The 26,577-nt window shown below is 43.8% G+C and overlaps 1 protein-coding gene across 5 annotated transcripts in view; it reads right to left on the reverse strand.

The window, feature by feature from the left end:
* Positions 1-1,217: 1,217 nt before the first annotated feature.
* Positions 1,218-26,577, reverse strand: part of LOC124010571 (activin receptor type-2A-like) — a 58,527-nt gene continuing 33,167 nt past the window's right edge. For 2 of the 5 annotated variants that reach the window (XM_046323153.1, XM_046323158.1), the window contains 10 exons: positions 17,434-17,641; positions 16,693-16,814; positions 12,156-12,310; positions 6,896-7,045; positions 6,396-6,539; positions 4,248-4,393; positions 3,962-4,076; positions 3,552-3,690; positions 3,076-3,206; positions 1,218-2,539 (listed from right to left, as the gene is read on the reverse strand). In XM_046323153.1, coding sequence (XP_046179109.1) covers positions 2,345-2,539; positions 3,076-3,206; positions 3,552-3,690; positions 3,962-4,076; positions 4,248-4,393; positions 6,396-6,539; positions 6,896-7,045; positions 12,156-12,310; positions 16,693-16,814; positions 17,434-17,641 — 1,505 coding nt within the window. In that variant the 3' untranslated portion in view covers positions 1,218-2,344. The remainder of the gene's footprint in view (positions 2,540-3,075; positions 3,207-3,551; positions 3,691-3,961; positions 4,077-4,247; positions 4,394-6,395; positions 6,540-6,895; positions 7,046-12,155; positions 12,311-16,692; positions 16,815-17,433; positions 17,642-26,577) is intronic. The other 3 variants (XM_046323156.1, XM_046323154.1, XM_046323155.1) reach the window with 3 other exon arrangements.

Here is a 26,577-nt window from a genome sequence, read left to right on the forward strand (position 1 = left end):
CCTTCCCTAAGTCCATTCCACTGTCTTTCAGATAAGAGGTAAAGTAATAGTTTGATTTGGCACCTGCCCACCTGCTCTCTGTCTTATACTCAAAAGCTCAGGTCTGCAAATAATTAAAAGATCAATAGACAAGATTAACTGTTTAAAAAAATGCTACAGTGGTGTGAAAGTCGCTCCTGCAGCAATACAAGTACGTACGCACTTGCACCATTCTGCACGAGTTGCATATACTGTAGTAATTACTGAAAAGCATAGTATTGAATCCCTGAACGTTGTTGTAGTTCCAGTTTAAACACTGACTAGGTGTGAAGAGAGAGAATGCAAAGATGAACGCATCATCATCCGTGTCAATGTCACCCAGAAGACAAATCTGAGCTCATACAACAAGCTAGAAATGGAACACATTCACAAATCAAATTCCGGAAGGACGACGAGAGACATCCTAGTTTTTCCCAGGGTGGGTCTACAGTAGTAACGTTGTCACACTGATTAAAGGCTCAACCGAGTTGAGATGATAGAGAGGCTAGAAGTAGAGATGTTTTAACGCTATGGTTGAGATGACACCAGGAAGAGATGGTTCACCCGCGTCTCAAAGCAGAAGGGTAGTAGTTAGGGACTGGAGAGACATAAGGGTAGTAACTACAGACAGGGTGAGACAGAACGGTAGTAGCTATGGACAGGGTGAGACAGAAGGGTAGTAGCTACAGACAGGGTGAGACAGAAGGGTAGTAGCTACAGACAGGGAGAGACGTAAGGGTAGTAGCTACAGACAGGGAGAGACAGAAGGGTAGAACAGAAGGGTAGTAGCTACAGACAGGGAAAGACAGAAGGGTAGTAGCTACAGACAGGGAGAGACAGAAGGGTAGTAGCTTCAGACAGGGTGAGACAGAAGGGTAGTAGCTACAGACAGGGAGAGACATTTACATTACATTTACATTTAAGTCATTTAGCAGACGCTCTTATCCAGAGCGACTTAAGGGTAGTAGCTACAGACAGGGAGAGACAGAAGGGTAGTAGCTACAGACAGGTTGAGACAGAAGGGTAGTAGCTACAGACAGGTTGAGACAGAAGGGTAGTAGCTAGGGACTGGGAGATAAAGATGGGTAATAACTAGGGAGTCGAGAAAGAAGAGTAGCTTCCTGAGCTTTTTTAAAAAGAAGATCAAAGGATAACCAAAAGGCATGCTCACATCATTAAATACTCGGTTGACACAGCAAGCCAAAATAAGTGTTTAAAAAATATAATATCATTTTCAATGACTTAGGGGGTTATTGAAATACTCTTAAAATGTAGGGTTAAAATGTTTACAATAAAAACAAATTAAAACAGCAAGGAAGGACAAAATAATGCTCAAAAAGAATTCTTGCAAAGAAAAACAAGAAGGCTCACGTAAATTCATGGTCATACATCTCTTGGCAGACTAGTTTTAAAAACTGTGGTGATAATTATTATATTTTCACCTGCCACAGCTGTACAGTATATAGTTCAATAATACCAAAGTAATGATGTCATCTGAATAGTTTACAGAGAGATTGTTGTAATCATAGAAATAGAATTAACAGAACTAGCAACAATAGTAGTACTACTTCTATGGTTGTAGTGTTGTAATGAAGATGGAACTGAGGTATACCGTGTTGACTTGAGGGAGGTCTATGGTTTTGCTTTCGAAGTAGTAATGCTTGGAAATGGACCCACCCCCCCCCCCTAAAATAAACCTTGATTACCATTGTTTTGATATTATGTACAGCAGCAGTACACGTGACATTCAGAAGCTGTTTCTTATTGGCATTACAATTGTCATTATCATTATCATATAAACACAGAAAGAAAACAGCAAAGGAATTGTAAAACAAGTTGCCCTTTTCTTTTCTGAGCTGTGAGAGTTTGTCTTGTAGAGTCCATACTCTTCCTCTTCTTTTTCTTAGAAAATAGAACAGAAGTCTGTTAGGAGGTCCTAGTGTTTTCTTCATATAGAAAATATCCCTTTTGCCCAGCTCACAGGGTTTGTTACGACCTAGTGTTCTTTTGAAGGATTCTTTTTGACAGTTTGAGGCTCGCTATGGGAGTCCAACACATCATGATACTATGAAGTGGGTAGAAACCAAACCAGTGTTGGTGGGCACAGCCAGGTATTTCCTGAATGACAGTAGTGTAGCGCACAGCACTAAAACACACCACGCCAGCACACCCATCTGAGGGGGTCAGAGGTCAGAGTTTAACCCGGGATCATCCAGAGTTCATGATCCTGAACGGGCCACTCCGGTTGATCAATGTATACCTGAAAACATCCAATTAAAATAGCTCCATGTCCACCACCTGACACGTCCAGTCAATGTTCGTCCATTCATAGGCTGGACTCTTTGGGAGGGAAGTCCACGTTGGTCACCATGGTGACAACGGTGACAATCTCCTCGGGGGCGATGATGTTGGTCTGGCGTTGCATCTGGATGATGCGTTCCTCCACGCAGCCTGCTGAGAGCCTCGCCTCGGCCTCGTGATCCCAGCACTCCTCGATGGTCTCACACAGCATCACCAGGCCCTGGGACAAGCATATATATGGTCATTTAAGCAGAAGCTTTGATCATACGCAGGAACTGAACCCATAACCCTGATGTTGCTAGCTCTATGTTCTAACCCATTTGGTTTCCAACCTTTTTCGGTTACTGTACACACACTGAATTTTGCTCTGCCCAAAGTACCACTGAAATACCTAAGTACTACTTAGGTCGTTTTTTGTGGTATCTGTCCTTTACTATTTATATTTTTGCCAACTTTGACTTTAATACATTCTTAAATAAAACAATGTGCTTTATAATCCATACATTTTCTCTGACACCCAAAAGTACTCGTTACATTTTGACAGGAAAATGGTTTGCTTAAAATGTGAAACAATTTGTACTTTTAATACTTAAGTATATTTTAGCAATTCCATTTAATTTTGAGTATATTTAAAACCAAATACTTTTAGACTTTTACTCAGTTTTTTCTGGGCGACTTTCACTTGAGTCATTTTCCAAGAAGGTATCTTTACTTTTACTCGAGTATGACACTTGACCACCACTGGTCTTCACTCACTATGTGTTTCTGCCAGCACTCTCTGAGGCAGGGCCGTAGCTTCTTGTGGACCACCACCTCCTGCATGTCCTCTAGAGACGGGTGCTGGCCGACCTCCTCCTCGAAGGGCAGTGTGTACTCATCCACAGGACCTGCAACAAAACACACACACACACTGCATGAGAATACAGAGAAAACACACACACACACACACACACACACACACACACACACACACACACACACACACACACACACACACACACACACACACACACACACACACACACACACACACACACACACACACACACACACACACACACACACACAGTGAGTCCTTTGGGATCACATTCGGCACTGTAAGTATTCTGGTCACTTCCGTCAGCTCCACATGGAGTCAGCAGTCGGCCGTGTCACTGATCCTTACTGAGACGAACAAGGTCAACATACCCGTTGCAAACACACGAGGACACACACACACGTTTTTTTCTCACCGTCTGCAGCGGTGCAGCGAGCGGTCAGCTCCCACAGCACCAGCCCCATGGCGTACATGTCTATCCTCAGGAAGGAGTCTCTCTGGAAGTTGATGGCCCCCTCCAGCACCTCAGGGGCCATGTAGCGCCTCGTGCCCACCTGGAGAAGCATAACACAAGGTTATAATCTGTCTCATGTCAACAACACACTGCCCTAAGGTCATAGTTCACTCCGAAATCAACGTTTGTCCGATATTTACACGCCTTTTACGGACCTCAATCGTGGGATATTACACCGCTTTTGAAGTCTGAAAATGTATTTGATTTTGAAGTGAACTACAGTATCACAACATTTGCGGATAACGTATTGACAAAGTCTGTTCTTTCTGCAGGTTAATACAGCATCAGAATAACCAGCGTCACTATTTTACCTGGCCGTGGGTGTCTCCTGCTGACTTCCCAGCTTCAAACTTCAGGGCCAGGCCGAAGTCCGCTATGCAGGCTGTCAGGTTGTTCTTCAGAAGCACATTCTTGCTCTTCATGTCCCTGTTGGAGCCAGAAAGAGAGTGATGAGAGTGATGAGAGAGAGAGAGAGAGAGAGAGAGAGAGAGAGAGAGAGAGTGAGAAAGAGAGTGCCCCCCCCTCCGCGAATAATAACGTTTTTTTTTTTAAAATTCAAGGTAGGACCGGGCCCAGCGGATACCACACCCTACCCACCTGTGTGCGACGGCGGGCTTGTGTCCGTCCTTCAGCCCAGGGATGTCCTCGTGGAGATAGGCCAGGCCACGGGCCAAGGTCTGGGAGATGTGGCACAGCTCGTTCCACGACACCACGTTGGCCTTCAGGTAATCAGTCAGAGAGCCCTATGGGGGAAACACAATTGGTGTTAGTCTTTTCTCTATTCACCCTGTAGGATTGTGTGCAGGAAAATTAGGACATTGGTTCATTTGATATCTCTGATCCTGCTTCAGCTGTGACATGGGAGGAGGAGGGGGGGGGTAACATAGTTGTAGTAACACTGTCCAACCACTGGAGGGCAGACAGACAACCTGTTGTTGCCAGTCATTGGAAACCCGCTTCAGGGTCTGCTGCTTCCATTCTCTTGGTATATGTGTGGCAGAGGAGGCTGGTAGGAGGAGCTATAGGGGGACAGGTTTATTGTAATGGCTGGAATGGAATTAATGGAACGAAGTGAAACAAGTGGTTTCCATATGTTTGATGTGTAACCATTTATTCCATTCCAGTTGTTACAATAGTTCGTCCTCCTATAGCTCCTCCCACCAGTTTCCTGTGGTGTGTGGTGTTTGGTCGGTTGGGGGTTAAGAACAAATAGACCAGGGTTCCCCAACTGGCAGGCACATTTTATTTGTTGTCTGAGACTATTTTTGGGTAGTCTTTTCAGCTCCAAGTGATTTTAATTTTGGAAATCTCTTCCAAAGTATTCCCACGCATAATATGTGATCGTATACAAATGTAAGCAAGGTTTTTTTTTTGTGTGTCAAATATACTCTAACGTTCAAAAGCTTGGGGTCACTTAGAAATGTCCTTGTTTTCGAAAGAAAATGTCATTTTTTGTCCATTAAAATAACATCAAATTGATCAGAAATACTGTGTAGACATGGTTAATGTTGTAAATGACTGTTGTAGCTGGAAACGGCTGATTTTGAATGGAATGTCTACATTGCTGTACAGAGGCCCGTTATCAGCAACATTGTGTTGGCTAATTCAAGTTAATCATTTTAAAAGGCTATTAGAAAACCCTTTTGAAATTATGTTAGCCAGCTGAAAACTGTTGTTCTGATTAAAGAAGAAATAAAACTGCCATCTTTAGACTAGTTGAGTATCTGGAGCATCAGAATTTGTGGGTTCAATTAGCCTCAAAATGGCCAGAAACAACTTCTGAAACTTGTCAGTTTATTATTGTTCTGAGAAAATAGTGCCAGCAAAACACCAGCCTCAACGTCAACAGTGAAGAGGCGACTCCGGGATGCTGGCCTTCTAGGCAGAGTTGCAAAGAAAAAGCCATATCTCAGACTGGCCAATAAAAATAAAATATTAAGATGGGCAAAAGAACACTGACACTGGACAGAGGAACTTTGCCTATAAGGCCAGCATCCCAGAGTCGCCTCTTCACTGTTGACGTTGAGACTGGTGTTTTGCTGGTACTATTTAACAAAGCTGCCAGTTGAGGACTTGTGAGGCGTCTGTTTCTCAAACTAGACACTGTAATGTACTTGTCCCCTTGCTCAGTTGTGCACCGGGGCCTTCCACTCCTCTTTCTATTCTGGTTTGAGACAGTTTGCACTGTTCTGTTAAGGCAGTAGAACACAGCGTTGTACAAGATCTTCAGTTTCTTGGCAATTGAGCAGTTGAGGACTTGTGTGGCGTCTGTTTCTCAAATTTTCAGCTGTGCTAACATAATTTCAAAAGGGTTTTCTAATGATCAATTAGCCTTTTACAAATATAAACTTGGATTAGCTAACACAACGTGCCATTGGAACACAGGAGTGATGGTTGCTGATAATGGGCCTCTGTACAACAATGTAGATATCCCATTCAAAATCAGCCGCTTCCAGCTACAATAGTCATTTACAACATTAACAATGTCTACACAGTATTTCTGATCAATTTTATTTTATTTTAATGGACAAAAAATGTGCTTTTCCTTCAAAAACAAGGACATTTCTAAGTGACCCCAAACTTTTGAACAGTAGTGTATCTGTTTGGGCTACTTGCGGTCAATTTGCAGTCTACAAATTATTTGTAATTATGTTCCGGCCCCCTGACCATCATTTCTGATTCCAGTTCATGATCCCTGAAATAGACAAATGTACATTTTAATGGACAATCAAGTTATGTACATACGTTGTCGTGATAGGCTGTTATGAGCCAGAGGTCTATGTCCATGTTGTTGCCTCTCTTCTCCACACCGATAAAGTGGAGCAGGTTCTCGTGTTTCATCCCAGTCAGGCTGTAGATCTCATACTCGTTCTGCCATGACAGCTTGTCCTGCAGGCGACACACCAACAGACAACGTTAGGTTCTCTGTAGCTCAGTTGGTAGAGGACGGCGTTTACTACGGCAGGATTGTGGGTTTGATTCCCGCGACCGCCCATACGGAAAATGTTTGCGCACGTGACTAAGTTGCTTTGGAGAAAAGCGTCTGCTGAATGGCATATATTAGCTATTTCACCTTGTGTGATGCACAAATATGACCACAATAACTAATAGTATTTCATGGGGCACTTCAGTCCCATAAAACAGGAGGCTTAAGCCAACTTCCTAGAACAGAGCTAAACCTCAATCATTCAATTATCTATATAAAGTCATTTTTACATCAACAGTGTACCTCAACCAACTCATACCTGAATGGGGAAGACCTTGACAGCCACGTAGTCATTGAGGAGCTGAGCCTTCCACACACAGCCGAAGCGCCCCCTGGCTTTGATCTCGATCAACTGCAGTGGCTTCTGCCCCATGATGGGAGAGGGAGGGGTGTGTGGCCCCAGTGGGTCCTGTAGCAGAGGGCAGACAGGGAGATAGACAGCAGGTTGGTACTGGGATCAATGAAAACACTCATACGCTCTCTACTAGTGTGACATTGGGGCTACATACTTGGTGTTGTGCTCATTTCCATTTCAGTTCAGTCAATTGATTCAGGAGGTAAATTGAAAAAGTAGTGCACTACAGTATATAGGGAATACAGTGCCTTTTTGGGCGCACCCAGTCTTCTGTGAGACTTCACAGGGCATTAGCTCGGTCAGTCCAACCGTCTCTTCAAAGAAATGGACTTGACATACATTTTCAATTAGATCCTTCCATATTATTATAGGAATATTTGAAGACCAAGCGTGTCTTTTACAAGTCCTCCCGCATAAAATGTAGAGTAAATAAGAGACAGGAGAAGAGAGGAGAGGTCTGGGACTTAGAAGAAGCTAGTTATAATAAAGAGAGGGGAGGGCGCCTTTAGCCTTCGATTGTGGTGATGCGTCCCAAATGGCTCTCTATTTTCTCAACTACTTTTGACCAAGGCCTAAATGGCTCTGGTCAAAAGTAGTGCATTATATATGCAATAGGGTGCCAACCTGGCAGGGTTGAAAACAAGGCGGGTGTGGCAGTAGCTGCTGTCAGAAGTAATGCCATGTATTTAGCATATTTATATCTGGGTACTGTATCGCATGAAGAGCAACCTGATATGAGTGGCCTGGATGGGTCAAGCCTCTCCCTCTGGTGATGGCTTAGGGCAGGGTTAGTTTCAAATCAACAATGTGCCAGAGGGAGCAAGTGTCACAAATTGTGTGTGTGTTCCAAATATAAAATGGGTCAAGTCAGCTGGTCCTCTGGATTAAACTAACCACTTCCACGTGTGACTTTCGAGAGAGAGTGAGGGAGTACGATGTCACCATCGATGTGGAGCCCCAAAACCGAACAATACATAGTGGCTGGTTCAATGTCCACTGGAGGGCATGGCAACCATTGATGGAAAGATGAACAAGTGAGGGGTGTTCCAAAGGGGGGGGGGGGTCTATTGTCGCCCTGCAGAGCTGAAGAATGGTGAGAGGGGAGGTTGGGGCAGACTCTCGCCGCCATCAATAGCCTGCCAAGCAACAGCGCTGACATTGGCCACGGTTTCAGTAAACACACCAGACGCCTGCCTGCCCGACATGCTTACGCCTGACTTTTCCTCGCCATAGTTTCAATAATTAATCAGACGCTTGAATGCTGAGTCGTAAAAAGCAGGATTGAAAACCGTATTGTGTTTAATGGAGAGACGCCCCTGGGTACTAATAAATGTCCCTCAATAGAATTCCATCCCATTTATGATGTTTTGAAAAAGGAACTTAAAAAAAACGAAAAACAATTGTGTTGTTTATTTTACGGCCGATTTACGATCTGGTACGTCCTTGGTGGTGGTAAGAGGGTTATGAATCGTAGTGTGTCCCGATTGGCACCCTATTCGCTATATAGTGCACTACTTTTAACCAGAGTCCTATGGGCCCTGGTTAAAAAGTAGGGCACACTATAGGGGATAGTGTGTCATTTGGGAGGCATTCCTTGGCTAGCAATGTAATGACACATGCGACAAGGAGCAGATTGACAGGTAAAAAGTTGTGAAAATATTTTCTTACTGTCTGCAAGTTCACTTAGAAGTAACCACTTGGCAGGCAGAGGCAGTTCCAACTGACTCTAGGCCACCATGACGGTTCTATATTGGAATTGAAGGACTGTTTTGTATCTAAAATCCGAAGTCCTCAGGAACAATGACACAGCCAAGGAGGCTAAGGAGCATTCACAATAGATACCAGCTGTACCACAGAACAATTTGGAAGAGGTAACCCTAGGTAACCCTGCTAAGGAGGTAAGGGCAATTTGATCAGATCCACTGACTGTCTAAAGGCCTAGTATGAGTCTCAAATGGCACCCTATTCCCTATATATGCACTACTTTTGACTGGGGCCTACGAGAGCGCTGGTCAAAAAATTGTGCACTATTTAGGGTATAGGGTGCCAATTGGGACACATCCCTAGACCAGTGGCAAACAGTTCAAGTGGCAAACAGTTCAAGTAAAGCACTACAAAAGCAGGAGCAGCATCTCTTTCTCTAGAATTGTTATGATTTGGGCTGTGTACAGTGACCAGTCAGTCAGTGTCACCAGACCCAGGCTCCGTTCACAAGGTGGTTGGGCGGCTGAATGGCATGCATTACACTTTGTCAGCACACCACACTGTACCACAGGAAATACAAAATAATCTGCACAAACCCAGCCACTCTGATGCATGAGGCCTTCAAACAATCACACATCTCAGCTACTTCAATTACAGCAATTGACTTATGACATTGAAAGCATCACATGCTGCTGGGGGGGTTAACAGTAGTCCTTTGTTGCGAAACATTGGCTAAATGTTGACCAGCACCACATCAAAGGCCATACTTGTATTTAAATTGGTCCAATGCCTCTTTCATCCATGTAATAGCACAAGAATGGGCCTCGTCCCAAATGGCACTGTATTCCCAACATAGTGCACTACCTTTGACCAGAATCCTATGGGCCCTGGGCAAAAGTACTGCAGTATATAGAGAATAAGGTTTCATTTCAGAGGCAGCCTTTCTGTAATTCAATGGATTCCAACCCCTCTTTCATTTACACGTTGGCACACGTCATCTTAGTTAGCTACCCATGGTTGCATTGCAACAGATTTTTTAAAAGTGCAAAATATTATCATCCAAAGTGGACATCCATGCTCATAGAATGCATTTTGCACATTGACTCATGCATGCACTTTGTTTGGTCATTGGTTGATTCCACTGTATTCTGCATTACAAAGGATGAACAAAAATGCATGACGTCCATGCAAAAATATGATTAAAAAGATCCATAAAAGCAACCATGACTCACATATAAAATAAACCCATCCCAAAGAAATAAAACAATAAATCGGGAAGCAGTCAGAAATTAAACGGGCCCAGTTATCAAGCTCCCTCCCAACCAAAACCCACTGAAATTGAAAAGTGTTGGAGTTTAATAAAACGTATCTTACCTCTATCATTATATGAAAGGCGTGCTTGTTATAGGATAGAAAAGAGGCAAAAAAAGAAATGATTGTTTTCAGTGAGGGTGAAATGGAGGTAGATAAAGGAGCAGTAGTCACATCCCAGATGATAGATGACTCTGGTAAGAGAGATCTCTCCCCGTTTCTCCTCTCTCTCTCCAGCTTTCCTCCTGGGCCTCCTCCCTTTTCTTCTCTCTCGCCCCGCTCACTCCTCCTGGGTCTGGCGTGTGAAAGATGTGGGCCTGTGTGTGTCGTCAGCTACAGAATCAATTCCAGCTTCCCCTGACCTCTCATGGCCGTATGAAAAATAGAGCCCCGATAACAAATATGTGGACAGTGTCGCCTGGCGCCGCAGCATCTGATGACCATGTGTTTGTGCTTGTGTGGGAAAGCGAATATACGAAACATCTTTCCATGACAGACTGACCAGGTGAGTCCAGGTGAAAGCTATGACCCCTTATTGATGTCACATTAAATCCACTTATATCAGTGTAGATGAAGGGGAGGAGACCGGTTAAAGAAGGATTTTAAAACTTTGAACAGGGTTTGGTAGTAGGTGCCTGTTCTGTTCCTGCGGGATTATTTTCCTGCTGTAGCATACTGGCTCAAATTCAGATATGGACGCGATCGTGATTGTGGTGACCCCTGAAAGGTTGCCAATCCCTTCTCGCTCACTCTCACTCTGTAACAAAGCACAGTGAGTGTTTACCTTAAAAAAAAAAAAAAAAGCTCATTAATAATGGAGAGGCCTCAGCTCATGTTCCATACAGTAAAACAGGTAGTTAGGAGAGTGGCTGCTGTGCCCAAGCAGAACAGTCATAAATTATGTCCCTGCCATAACTAGCCCTGGGCCTGTGTATGCATGTATTACTGCCAGACTCTGGCAACCTCTAGGGCACTAGCTAACGGTGTCCTGGCATTTCCTGCATTCCATTGTTGTATTCATAGCAAATAGACGGATGCTCTTAAATGTACATTCTCCAGGCTCACCTCACCCGCGTGTCACGACTGCTCGTCTGGCTACAGCAGAGCTTGAAGCAAACCTACGTAGGGCAAAAGAAACGGAGGGGCGCTTGTCGTATAACAAATCAGACATGACACAGAGATTAAGAGTCGAAGTGGGCGAGTTTTAGTCCGGTGTCAGATCAGCTGCTCACAAGGCAAGGCAATCAGCACTTCTGCTCAAAGGAGATGCGTTATAGATTAAACATGGACACTTTAAGGGCCCAGGGTTAGAGCCAGCCTCCAGGGGAGGGAAGGAGGGAGGGAGAGAGAGGGGAAGGGGGAGGGAGAGCCTGACTGCATTATTTATTAGTATGTGCTTTCCCCTCACTTTCCCTTTCAGGCCTAAACCGCACCCTGGGTGCTCGCTCCTCCATGGCATCATGGCCACGTAGTGCTGGGTTAGGGAGGCCAGAATCATCCCAGCTCACCCCAGAAATAGATGACAAACACAGGGAGCCTTTGGGGTGGAGGCAGAGGAGTGGGGTCAGGTCACACTGTTCCGTATGACGCAGTAACCAAGCACAGTAACCAAACACTTCACGGCATCGTGGGCTCCCTCTCAAACACACTGCAAAGGGCAACAGGCAGAGGAAATGCAGTGGCAGTGTTCTGGTGACATTTGTATTTATTGAACGGCCACCCTCCGACCTATGAGCACAGAGCCCTATCCTGTGAGCCTAACCAGGGTAAACAAACAACAGCTTTGTGTGTGTCCGTCGTGTGCCTGTGTGTGGGGCCATAGTAATGGCTTGAGTGCTGAGCAGATACACATTTCACAGTATTAGTGGCAGGCTGTGCCCACATACACTGCATGGACTGCACGCACGCACACACACGGCAACACACGGTCCGAGTTCGGGGCTAGGCTTCCTGTCACTCTCCAGCTAATCACGTGTGTTCACTTCAGATCAGCAGGTTCAACGTTCTCTTCTGCCATCCATTGTTTTGCATCCGTTTTCCTTGGAAATGTTAGTGAGTCACTCCTATATCAAGATTAAAATACCAAGCAGTGAGGAGTACGTCTTCCGTTTATTCTGGACATCGCACGCACACACTCTCACACTCTTACCTGTGTTGGCACCAGGACGGGGGGGTATGCCAGCTTGTGATGACGGTACATCCAGAAGGAGAAGATGACGATGGCGGCGATGCCCATAATGGGCACCAGAGAGTACAGCAGGGTGTTGAACAGCTGAGGCTTCTGGGAAAACGGGTTGGAGGTCGCTGTGGACGGAGGACCGGGGGACGGAGAGGGCGGTAATGGGGAGGAGGGGGAAGGAAATGAGAGGGGTGGGGTACATAAAGGTGCGAGAATGGGGAGGATGGTGGAAAGAGAGGGAAGGGAGGAGGAGACAGGGAGATGGAGAGAGAATACACCTTAATACAGGTATGCAAATGTGCTTTGTTTCCTCATATTTTCATCATGCCATGCACAATGGTATCAGAAGACTAGTAGTGAAACTCTTTAAAAATAGCTCCCGACACAGCTCAACACATCTGGGTCGCTTCAACAAAATCCTCTAAATAGTGAGATTAATAGTGAAATGCATTTCATGAGAACTTAAGCCAGCAGCCAAAAATAACCACCGAAACAACCAAGTGACCCAAAAAACAAATAGCTAAGCCTTACTGTGCAGTGCGCCCACTTGTCATATCACAAAGATGTAGTATTTGATGTGATCAGCCACAGCTATGTCATCACAGTTCTCTGCCATCACAGTTCTCTGCCATCACAGTTCTCTGCCATCACAAACACGGCTGGATTGCATTATTGCTGTGGTTTCCCTTCCTGTGACACTGAGGTTATCTGGGGCTGGGCTTGGTGGCCCCGACGGACGACACTCGTTGCTACACTCGTTGGCCGCCTCGTTGGCCGCCTCGCTTCGCGTTCCTAGGAAACTATGCAGTTTTTTGTTTTTTTACGTGTTATTTCTTACATTAGTACCCCAGGTCATCTTAGGTTTCATTACATACAGTCGAGAAGAACTACTGAATATAAGATCAGCGTCAACTCACCATCAGTACGACCAAGAATATGTTTTCCGCGACGCGGATCCTGTGTTCTGCCTTACAAACAGGACAACGGAATGGATCGCATGCAGCGACCCAAGGAAACGACTCCGAAAAAGGGAAACGGGCGGTGTTCTGGTCAGACTCCGGAAAAGGGCACATCGCGCACCACTTCCCAGTATTCTTCTTGCCAATGTCCAGTCTCTCGACAACAAGGTTGATGAAATCCGAGCAAGGGTGGCATTCCAGAGGGACATCAGAGACTGCAACGTTCTCTGCTTTACGGAGACATGGCTTACTGGGAAAACGCTATCCAGGGCGGTGCAGCCAACGGGTTTCTCCACGCATCGCGCCGACAGAAACAAACATCTCTCTGGTAAGAAGAGTGGAGGGGCGTATGCCTCATGACTAACGGGACATGGTGTGATGAAGAAAACATACAGGAACTCAAATCCTTCTGTTCACCTGATTTAGAATTCCTCACAATCAAATGTAGACCGCATTATCTTCCAAGAGAATTCTCTTCGATTATAATCACAGCCGTATATATCCCCCCCAAGCAGACACATCGATGGCTCTGAACGAACTTTATTTAACTCTTTGCAAACTGGAAAACATTTATCCGGAGGCTGCATTCATTGTAGCTGGGGATTTTAACAAAGCCAATCTGAAAACAAGACTCCCTAAATTTTATCAGCATATCGATTGCGCAACCAGGGGTGGTAAAACCTTGGATCATTGTTACTCTAACTTCCGCGACGCATATAAGGCCCTGCCCCGCCCCCTTTCGGAAAAGCTGACCACGACTCCATTTTGCTGATCCCTGCCTACAGACAGAAATTAAAACAAGAGGCTCCCACGCTGAGGTCTGTCCAACGCTGGTCAGAACAAGCTGACTCTACACTCCAAGACTGCTTCCATCACGTGGACTGGGACATGTTTCGTATTGCGTCAGATGGGAATATTGACGAATACGCTGATTCGGTGTGCGAGTTCATTAGAACGTGCGTCGAAGATGTCGTTCCCATAGCAACGATAAAAACATTCCCTAACCAGAAACCGTGGATTGATGGCAGCATTCGCGTGAAACTGAAAGCGCGAACCACTGCTTTTAATCAGGGCAAGGTGTCTGGCAACATGACTGAATACAAACAGTGCAGCTATTCCCTCCGTAAGGCTATCAAACAAGCTAAGCGTCAGTACAGAGACAAAGTGGAATCTCAATTCAATGGCTCAGACACAAGAGGCATGTGGCAGGGTCTACAGTCAATCACGGACTACAAGATGAAATCCAGCCCAGTCACGGACCAGGATGTCTTGCTCCCAGGCAGACTAAATAACTTTTTGCCCGCTTTGAGGACAATACAGTGCCACTGACACGGCCTGCAACGGAAACATGCAGTCTCTCCTTCACTGCAGCCGAGGTGAGTAAGACATTTAAACGTGTTAACCCTCGCAAGGCTGCAGGCCCAGACGGCATCCCCAGCCGCGCCCTCCGAGCATGCGCAGACCAGCTGGCCGGTGTGTTTACGGACATATTCAATCAATCCCTATACCAGTCTGCTGTTCCCACATGCTTCAAGAGGGCCACCATTGTTCCTGTTCCCAAGAAAGCTAAGGTAACTGAGCTAAACGACTACCGCCCGTAGCACTCACTTCCGTCATCATGAAGTGCTTTGAGAGACTAGTCAAGGACCATATCACCTCCACCCTACCTGACACCCTAGACCCACTCCAATTTGCTTACCGCCCAAATAGGTCCACAGACGATGCAATCTCAACCACACTGCACACTGCCCTAACCCACCTGGACAAGAGGAATACCTATGTGAGAATGCTGTTCATCGACTACAGCTCGGCATTCAACACCATAGTACCCTCCAAGCTCGTCATCAAGCTCGAGACCCTGGGTCTCGACCCCGCCCTGTGCAACTGGGTACTGGACTTCCTGACGGGCCGCCCCAGGTGGTGAGGGTAGGCAACAACATCTCCTCCCGCTGATCCTCAACACGGGGGGCCCCACAAGGGTGCGTTCTGAGCCCTCTCCTGTACTCCCTGTTCACCCACGACTGCGTGGCCACGCACGCCTCCAACTCAATCATCAAGTTTGCGGACGACACAACAGTGGTAGGCTTGATTACCAACAACGACGAGACGGCCTACAGGGAGGAGGTGAGGGCCCTTGGAGTGTGGTGTCAGGAAAATAACCTCACACTCAACGTCAACAAAACTAAGGAGATGATTGTGGACTTCAGGAAACAGCAGAGGGAACACCCCCTATCCACATCGATGGAACAGTAGTGGAGAGGGTAGCTAGTTTTAAGTTCCTCGGCATACACATCACAGACAAACTGAATTGGTCCACTCACACTGACAGCGTCGTGAAGAAGGCGCAGCAGCGCCTATTCAACCTCAGGAGGCTGAAAAAATTCGGCTTGTCACCAAAAGCACTCACAAACTTCTACAGATGCACAATCGAGAGCATCCTGGCGGGCTGTATCACCGCCTGGTACGGCAACTGCTCTGCCCTCAACCGTAAGGCTCTCCAGAGGGTAGTGAGGACTGCACAACGCATCACCGGGGGCAAACTACCTGCCCTCCAGGACACCTACACCACCCGTTGTTACAGGAAGGCCATAAAGATCATCAAGGACATCAACCACCCGAACCACTGCCTGTTCACCCCGCTATCATCCAGAAGGCGAGGTCAGTACAGGTGCATCAAAGCTGGGACCGAGAGACTGAAAAACAGCTTCTATCTCAAGGCCATCAGACTGTTAAATAGCCACCACTAACATTGAGTGGCTGCTGCCAACACACTGTCATTGACACTGACCCAACTCCAGCCATTTTAATAATGGGAATTGATGGAAATGATGTAAATATATATATATATATATATATCACTAGCCACTTTAAACAATGCTACCTTATATAATGTTACTTACCCTACATTATTCATCTCATATGCATATGTATATACTGTACTCTACAACATCGACTGCATCCTTATGTAACACATGTATCACTAGCCACTTTAACTATGCCACTTTGTTTACTTTGTCTACACACTCATCTCATATGTATATACTGTACTCGATACCATCTACTGTATGCTGCTCTGTACCATCACTCATTCATATATCCTTATGTACATGTTCCTTATCCCCTTACACTGTGTATAATACAGTAGTTTTTTTTTTGAATTGTTAGTTAGATTACTTGTTGGTTATCACTGCATTGTCGGAACTAGAAGCACAAGCATTTCGCTACACTCGCATTAACATCTGCTAACCATGTGTATGTGACAAATAAAATTTGATTTGATTTGATTTGATTTGACTCAGACAGGTCCCTACTGGCCGCCATAGAGAGGAGGACAGTGGCCAGCCTGGACACAGAGTTTCAAATTAAAGCAGTGGACCTACGGGCCCTGGTGAAGTAGAAGACCTTGTGTCTCTAGTGTGTGTTGGGGAATATGCCCAGTGCCTCTTAGGTTAGGTTGGGTTATTCTTATTGACTGATCGTCTGTGTTTGGCTGGAAAACAGACAGAGGAGGATGTGACATTACATCAGCTTCCGGTGTGTGAACTTACATGACGACTTACTTTGGACAGCCTGCGTGTCGGGGCTGTAGAGGAACTTGTCGTTACACATGTTGCCTTCACAGCAGCAAAAGAAGACGTCCGGACTCTCTTTCGTCTCCACACATTCACTACTGCGGCAGAGAGAGAGAGAGAGAAAGACAGGAGAAGAAAGAAGAGAACACCTCTGTCACAAAGGTAGAGAGCTGAGTGCTGGCAGCCCTCCACTGAACCGATCCCCCTCTTTCTCTCACTTTTTCTCTCTGGTGTAGAAGAACTACATCTTTACAGGAAGAGACAGACAACCACTCTAACAAGTGCTGTAGTAGAAAGCCAATTTTTGCTTGATCCAAAAATGTGGTATGTGGTCAGAGACGCCGTACTTATACTTATTTTCCACCATCATTTGCAAATAAATTCATTAAAAATCCTACAATCTGATTTTCTGGATTTTTTTCTCATTTTGTCTGTCATAGTTGAAGTGTACCTATGATGAAAATTACAGGCCTCTCATTTTTTTAAGTGGGAGAACTTGCAAAATTGGTGGCTGAATAAATACTTTTTTGCCCCACTGTATATGCCATTTAGCAAACACTTTTATCCAAAGTGACTGTTTTCGTGCATACATTTTCAAGTATCGGAGGTCCCGGGAATCAAACCCACTATCCTGGTGCCATGCTCTACTAACTGAGCTACAGAGGACCACTAAGCCCTAAGTCTACAATCTTGCCTCAGAATAAGACACTACCTAACCTGTCATAGCAGTTGACATCGTCCAGCCAGCAGCCCTGCTTGACAATCTCGATAGTTCCCGAGGTGTTTTTCCAGGTGGCGAAGCAGTGGAGCCTCTTGTCCTTATCTCCGTAGCAAGGCTCGATGCCACTGCGGTTGGTTCGCTCCTTCTCCCAGCTAGAGTTGTAGTAAACGCACTCCTGTGTCTCCGAGCGACCCAGGATTGCACCTACAAGACAGAACAAGAGATACACAAGCAGAACGGGTCATTCATAGCCTGTATTCTACATACGGTGCATTTGGAAAGTATTCAGACCTCTTCACTTTTTCATCTCGTTACGTTAGAGCCGTATTCTAAAATTGATTAAATAAAAAATGTTCCTCATCAATCTACACACAACACCCCATAAAGACATAGCAAAAACAGTCTTTTTGAATGGTTAGCAATTCTTTTTAAACACAATTTAAAAAAAAAATTAAATAACAATTCAGACCTTCTGCTATGAGTCTTGAAATTGAGCTCAGGTGTATCCTGTTTCCACTGATCATCCTTGAGATGTTTCATTGGAGTCCACCTGTGGTAAATTCAATTGATTGGACATGATTTGGAAAAGCACACACCTGTCTACATAAAGGTCCCATAGTTGACAGTGCATGTCAGAGAAAAAAAAAAACATGAGGTCGAAGGAATTGTCTAGAGAGCTCCGAGACAGGATTGTGTCGAGGCAGAGATCTGGGGAAGGGTAGCGAAACATTTCTGCAGCATTGAAGATCTCCAAGAACACAATGGCCTCCATCATTATTAAATGGAAGTTTGGAACCACCAAGACTCTTCCTAGAGCTGGCCGCCCGGCCAAACTGAGCAATCGGGGGTGAAGGGCCTTGGTCAGGGAGGTGATCAAGAAACGGTGGTCACTCTGACAGAGCTCCAGAGTTCCTCTGTGGAGATGGGAGAACCTTCCAGAAGGACAACGATCTCTGCAGCACCCCAACAATCAGGCATTTAAGGTAGAGTGGCCAGACGGAAGCCACTCCTCAGTAAAAGGCCCATGACAGCCCGCTTGGAGTTTGCAGAAAGGTACCTAAAGGACTCTCAGATCACAAGAAACAAGGTTCTCTGGTCTGATGAAACCAAGGTTTAACTATTTGGCCTGAATGCCAAGCATCACATCTGGAGGAAACTAGGCACCATACCTACGGTGAAGCATGGTGGTGGCAGCATCATGTTGTGGGGATGTTTTTCAGCGGCAGGGACTGGGAGACTAGTCAGGATCGAGGGAAAGACGAACGGAGCAAAGTACAAAGAGATCCTTGATGAAAACCTGCTCCAGAGCGCTCAGGACCTCAGACTGGTGCGAAGGGCAATGACCCTAAGCACACAGCCAAGACAACGCAGGAGTGGCTTCGGGACAAGTGTCTGAATGTCCTTGAGTTGCTCAGCCAGAGCTCGGACTTGAACCCGATTTAACATCTCTGGCGAGACCTGAAAATAGCTGTGCAGCGACGCTCCCCATCCAATCTGACAGAGAATGGGAGAAACTCTCCAAATACAGGTGTGCCAAGCTTGTAGGGTCATACCCAAGAAGATTCAAGGCTGTAATCGCTGCCAAAGGTGCTTAAAAAAAATACTGAGTAAAGGGTCAGAATATTTATGTAAAGTTGATATTTCATTTTTTTTATTTTCTAAAAAACTGTTTTTTTTTGCTTTGTAATTATGCTGTATTGTATGAAGATGTATATATATATTTAAATAAATGTTAGAATAAGGCTGTAACATAACAAAATGTGGTAAAAGACAAATGGGTCTGAATGCACTGTACAACACAGGCTAACAGAGCTCATAACAGGGCAGCAATTGCCTCAACTAGTGTTCATTCATATCATTTGTTCAGTTCACTGGACAGTAGTGTATGGATGTCAAATAGGTCTGCTTTTACTATCGGACTGATTGATTAACTGACGGAGGCCAAATGTGGCATTCTGGTTACAGCCTACGTGTCCTTAAAAGACAGACAGATGCAGTGCACACACAGGAAAACAACATGTGCATTTTCAAATAGAACAGCTAGGCTATTGATGTGTACAGCAGCTTCCATGTAACTGAGGTATGGGTCTAACTTTAGCTACGTCATGTATTTTTCAGCAGGGCACAGACTGAATCAGTCAGGCTGAAATAAAAGGGCTACAGAAGTCAAGTGCTTTTGGCCAGAGTCGGGCTGCAGCGGTAGGTCGTTTTAAACTACAACGTAAACAGCATCCAGGCTGAGGGCACTCTCTACCAAAATGGTGGTGGATAAGGTGAGTTCCCCCCTTTACTATATAAAGCGCTTTGGGTACCTCAGTTGGTAGAACGGCGCTATATAAATCCAATCCTCACCTTTGCTGTGCATTGCACTTGCTTCACACAGAGAACTGCACACACAGGGAGGGCCAAAGCCCAGCAATAATCATTAAGGAATGAGCTTCGCCCCTGATGCATGGGGGATTTGTTCATTCGATTTATAAGTGGTCAAAAAAAGATGATCCAATACAAACAGACCTCAGTTTTCACCTATTAAACAGGTGAAACAATTGTTCCAGCGGGTAAGAGAAGGAGTACTGCTCTCAATGCTCTGTCCTACTGCTCTCAATGCTCTGTCCTACTGCTCTCAATGCTCGGTCCTACTGCTCTCAATGCTCGGTCCTACTGCTCTCAATGCTCTGTCCTACTGCTCTCAATGATCTGTCCTACTGCTCTCAATGCTCTGTCCTACTGCTCTCAATGCTCTGTCCTACTGCTCTCAATGCTCGGTCAAATCAAATCAAATCAAATTTATTTATATAGCCCTTCGTACATCAGCTGATATCTCAAAGTGCTGTACAGAAACCCAGCCTAAAACCCCAAACAGCAAACAATGCAGGTGTAAAAGCACGGTGGCTAGGAAAAACTCCCTAGAAAGGCCAAAACCTAGGAAGAAACCTAGAGAGGAACCGGGCTATGTGGGGTGGCCAGTCCTCTTCTGGCTGTGCCGGGTAGAGATTATAACAGAACATGACCAAGATGTTCAAATGTTCATAAATGACCAGCATGGTCAAATAATAATAAGGCAGAACAGTTGAAACTGGAGCAGCAGCACAGTCAGGTGGACTGGGGACAGCAAGGAGCCATCATGTCAGGTAGTCCTGGGGCACGGTCCTAGGGCTCAGGTCAGTTGAAACTGGAGCAGGAGCATGGCCAGGTGGACTGGGGACAGCAAGGAGTCCTCATGTCAGGTAGTCCTGGGACATGGTCCTAGGGCCCAGGCCAGTTGAAACTGGAGCAGCAGCATGGCCAGGTGGACTGGGGACAGCAAGGAGTCATCATGTCAGTCCCGGTCCTACTCCTCTCAATGCTCTGTCCTACTGCTCTCAATGCTCTGTCCTACTACTCTAAGCTACCATTCTTCCAATAGGAATCCTCTAATTCCCACCTCACAACCCTGGGAAGAACCATGTTCGGGAACCAGAATCCCAGCCCTCTCGAACCTTGGCTTGGGTTGGCCCAGCCTGAAACTGACCCGGCCCTGGTCCTCCTGCCACCTCAGCTTGCTCTGGTTGGTTCTCTCACTCAGGAGCTAAGAACAGCTCTGGCAGTGGGCTGTGCTGCTCTGTGCCCAGGCTGTAGTAGGGCCGTTCTGTTGTGTTGTTGGGAGGCAATGCTGGGAATCAGATGCAGGTGGTTCTCTCTTCCTGTATTCAAGAATATGCTGTTTTATGGAAGCCTTTGGGCATTTCCATGGTAACGGAATTACACTTTGACTCAGTTTTCAATTAAAATGTATGCTAAACAGAAACCATTGATTTCAAAGTTTAACAAACCATACAACTCCATGCACAAGGTCTACATTTAACAATTTCCACAAGTTGTCACAAAAACGAATTACTGTTAATAATGATGCAAACATTGCTAAGAGAATGAAGGTAAAAAATGTCCCTCTGTTAATGCAGGTTTTCCAAAAACTCGTAATTATCTGCTCCGAATTAAGATTGAAAAATGTCTGCAGAAAGAAAATGGTGTCAGCTATGACATGACACCAATTTATTTTGGTTATGGAACTACGGTAGGTAGTAAGTGGATTTACATCTGGTAACGGAATTACGAGAGAGAGAGAGAGAGAGAGGCAGAGAGGGAGATTGTCCAGATGGTTTTCACAGTCTTGCTTTGACCACCAGACAACAGGAAAAAACTGTTATGAGCTGAACATAACAGTATGGCAGTGGAAGGGAGAACCAGTAGCAGGTGACCAAACTGTGGTTTGTGGCTACTATGATTTCTATCAATTCTGCTACTTGATTTGGTAACAAAATGACCAGTTTTAATCACAACCTAATAATGAATAAACAAACTTGTATGCAGGTAAAACAGTAAACTACTTGGTAGGTCTACCCTTCTTTATCCGCCCTCTTCACGAGAGAGATAGAGAAATGAGAAAATATCTTAAAACCAGGTCCAATGCAGATGTTTTTAACTCAATATCAAATCATTTCTGGGTAACAATTACAGTGCCTTCAGAAAGTATTCATACTCCTAGACTTTCCCCACATTTTGTTGTGTTGTTACAGCCTGAATTCAAAATGTATTAAAGTGAGATTGTGTCACTGCCCTACACACAATACCCCATTATGTCAAAGTGGAATTATGTTTTTCTAAATGCGTACAAATTAATACATAATGAAAAGCTGAAATGTCTTTCGTCAATAAGTATTCAACCCCTTTGCTATGGCAAGCCTAAATCAGTTCAAGAGTAACAATGTGCTTGACAAGTAACAATACGTTGTATGTACTCACTGTGTGCAATAATAGTGTTTAACATTATTTTTTAATGACTACCTCATCTCTGTACCCCACAAATACAGATAATTGTCAGGTTCCTCAGTCAAGCAGTGAATTTCAAAAGGAGGGCACCTAATTGGTAGATTAATAAAAAAGACACTAAAATATCCCTTTGAGCATGGTGAAGTTATTACACTTTGGATGGTGTATCACCCAGTCACTACAAAAATACAGGTGTCCTTCCTAATGCAGTTGCTGGAGAGAAAGGAAACCGCTCAGGGATTTCACCATCAGGCCAACGATGACTTTAACATCTCTGGCAAGACTTGAAAATGGCTGTCTAGCAATGACCAACAACCAACTTGACAGAGTTTGAAGAAGTTTTAAAATAATAATGTTCAAATATAGCGTAAAATCCAGGTGTGCAAAGCTCTTAGGTACTTACCCAGAAAGACTCACAGTTGTAATTGCTGCCAAAGGTGATTCAAACATGTATTGACTCGGGGGTGTCAATACTTATGTATACTATATATTTCTGTATTTAATTTAATACATTTGCAAACATTTCTAAAAACATTGTTTTCAATTTGTCATTATGGGGTATCGTGTGTAAAAAAAACAAAAATAATCCATTTTGAATTCAGGATGTAACAACAAAAGGTGGAATTAGTCAAGGGGTATGAATACTTTCTGAAGGCACCTTACTGTGATTGTTTTGTTTTCTAGTAAAATGGTAATAAAAAGAGCTCCTCAGCAAAGAGAAATGTCTCAAGCAACAATTTTGCTAGGACTGCCTGAGTGGTTTGAGTGGAGGGGGGGGTGCTGTTCTTGGCAGAGAGGTTTGGAACTTTCTTATTAGCCTATTAACTAATTTAACACATGGTGATGTCACAATGGAAGGACAAAACTCCACCCCACCAAAACAGCAGTCTTTTCAAACGCTCTTACACTAGAAGGGACTTTTACACAATTCTAAAATATTATTCCAACCTCAGTGTGGAAATATAAATAAAACACAGGGAAATCTAATTTTCGACTGCACTGCCTTTAACCTCTACAGGATGAGTGTCTCTAAACCGGGATGGTTGTTGCTAACATGCGCTAATGTGACTAGAATGACGTTGTAAACAACAGCCAACCTTCCGGGACATAGACATGTCTTATATGGGCAGAAAGCTTAAATTCTTGATAATCTAACTGCAGTGTTCAATTTACAGTAGCTATTACAGTGAAAAGATACCATGCTATTGTTTGAGGAGAGTGCACAACAAAACACGTATCATGGTAATTGGTTTGATACACTCACCTCTGAACGTAAATAATGAACATACATTCGGTAATATTGCTCTGATTTGTCATCCTGAGGGTCCCAGAGATAAAATGTAGCATAGTTTTGTTTGATCAAATCTATTTTTATATTCAAATGTAGGAACTGGCTTCTACAGTTTGAACCCCTGCTGTCTCAGTTCGATTTGGGTATGTCATTTTAGGCAGAAATTGAAAAAAAAGGGTCAGATCGTTGAGAGGTTTAAGTAACGGAATTGGCAATGCAATGTTTTTTAAACTTAGGAGGCAAATCATTTATTTTGATATTAGTTGGCAGGGGTCTTTACTTCAACATGATTGTGTTTTGATGTATTTCTAATAGCTAACTCTTTTCTGGTAGATGTCTTCCATTGGTGGAAAAAGTACCCAATTGTCATACTTGAGTAAAAGTAAAGATACTTAATAGAAAATGACTCAAGTAAAAGTAACCCAGTAAAATTCTACATGAGTAAAAGTCTAAAAGTATTTGGTTTTAAATATAAGTATCGAAAGAAATGTAAAATTCCTTACATTAAGAAAACCAGACGGCACCATTTTCTATTTATTTGATTTAATTTAATTTACGGATAGCCAAGGTTACACTCCAACAGTCAAACATAATTTACAAACATAGCTTGTATTTAGTGAGTCTGCTAGATCAGAGACAGTAAAGATGACCAGGGATGTTCTCTTGATAATTGTGTGAATTAGACCATTTCCCTGTTCTGCTAAGTGTTCAAAATGTAACAGGTACTTTTGGGTGTCAGGGAAAATGTATGTGGTAAAAAGTACATAATTTTCTTTAGGAATGTAGTAAAAGTTGTCAAAAAATATAAATAGCAAAGTAGTACTCAAAAGTATTTTAACTTAAGTACTTTACACCACTGATGTCGTCAATGACTCATATTCCATCCGTTTGACCAGAAATCAAAGCCTTTTCTTACTCCACATTTTTAGAATTGAAAATGCTTGAAAAATCCACAAATGCCTCAACTTCTCAAATATAGACTAGCTTTCATTTGACACCCAATTTGTCATCCTCCTATGAACTTCTCGTCGGTGCTCATGGGTCCTTTTAGATGGAAATACCCCTTTACATAAATTAGCCTATGTAGCTCAACAGTACAAACTAAACAATATTGCACACAATGTTCCTGTGTCTAAGTTGACTAAGTTGAACACTAGACTATTGAACAGAATAAAATGGAAACAAAATATTTCCAAAAGAAACGCTCAATCAATCTTCTGACTCGATCGCTAGTTACTGCTCCTTCAGATACATAATGCACTATTTTTGACCAGTGCCTCTGGTCAAAGGTAGTGCACTATGTAGGGAATATGATGCAATTTGGGACACAGATTAGTTTTATGGTACGGAACAACTCTTTATTTTTCAACACTTTTGATGTTGTTCTAACAATGATTTATTTGTTTGCAGAGAGATATTATATGGGTGAGAGTGAGAAACTTCTCAGAAACATCTTAAAGCATTTCAGAATGAGCCATATGTTGTAGTGATTTGTGGGATTCAGGTTAAACTCTGGATTAAATAAATTATAGGTGGATGTTTGTAGCGTCATACTGCAATGAGGATTTCTGGGTAGGTGTGGGTATGAATAAATATTCAACAGAATAAACAGCCGCAATAAAATAAACAGCCTGAAAACAAACCAAAAAGCTTATAAACCTAATATCAAGATATTGTTCAGAAGAAGAACTAAAAAATGACTGCAGTCCAGGCTCACTGCTTAAAACCAAACCATTCCTAACCACAAGCCTCTGTTAAACAGAACAGACACGTGTGACATGTTTTCAATGAAAGTAGTTCATCCTTCTGTTTAACAAAAGTAATCCGCTGGAATTAATGTAATCCACAAAGCATGTAACAAAATAGTCGCAACACTTTGCGAAACTAGTCTGGAGGAACCATATGGTTTCAAGCCCCATCATAATCGGAGCTGTTTTTTTGTGGTTAGCCAAAACAACTCAAGAGCCAGGCATTCAGACTTAACAAAAACACCCCTCACCACAGGTTTACAATGAGCTAACCCGAAAACTTCTGTCAACTCATGATCCCTTGTTAGAAGAAACTGCAGTTGTGGTGTTAAGATAACACAATGTCGGAGGAAATGTCAATATACAGAGGTCTTTGTGCTACAGAAGACATGGTGGTATAGTCATGCACCGATTACATTTTTGTCCGATATCGATATTTTCCGTGCCAAAAAAACGATACTGATAACCGATATTTACAATTTTAGTAGCCTTTTAAGCATTCTAGTACAGTTAAATATTTAACACACACACATGGATGCAGTGGTCTCTGACACTGCATCTCAGTGCAAGAGGCGTCACTACAGTCCCTGGTTCATATCGAGGCTGTATCACTATCGGCCGTGATTGGGAGTCCCATAGGGCGGCACACAATTGGCCCAGCGTCGTCCAGGTTTGGCCGGGGTAGGCAGTCATTGTAAAAAATAATGTTCTTAACTGACTTGCCTAGTTAAATAAAGGATACAAACACACACATTTTTGGGTCATTTACATATTCCCCCAATACCAGTAAAACATAATCAAAACCTATTTCTTTCATTGACTTGCTGTGCTGTTTCGTTGTTTATTTGTTCAGTCGTTTCATTCTCAGTCAGGATTTCAGCAAAAACTCAGCAAAAAAAGAAACGTCCCTTTTTCAGGACCCTGTCTTTCAAAGATAATTCGTAAAAGTCCAAACTTCACAGATCTTCATTGTAAAGGGTTTAAACACTGTTTCCCATGCTTGTTCAATGAACCATAAACAATTAATGAACATGCACCTGTGGAACGGTTGTTAAGACACTAACAGCTTACAGACGGTAGGCAATAAATGTCACAGTTATGAAAACTTAGGACACCAGAGGCCTTTCTACTGACTCTGAAAAACACCAAAACAGGGGTTGACAGGGTGGTTTCTGGGTAGGCTCAGTGTTAGGGTTGTGACATTCTGTGTTGTTACATACAAGACTAATAGTAACAAATACATCTGCTACTGGGCCATTGAATAAAAGTTCACTGTAATGTGATATTCTGTG

Source organism: Oncorhynchus gorbuscha, linkage group LG23 (assembly GCF_021184085.1).
Source record: "Oncorhynchus gorbuscha isolate QuinsamMale2020 ecotype Even-year linkage group LG23, OgorEven_v1.0, whole genome shotgun sequence".
In the NCBI taxonomy this organism is placed as follows: domain Eukaryota; kingdom Metazoa; phylum Chordata; class Actinopteri; order Salmoniformes; family Salmonidae; genus Oncorhynchus; species Oncorhynchus gorbuscha.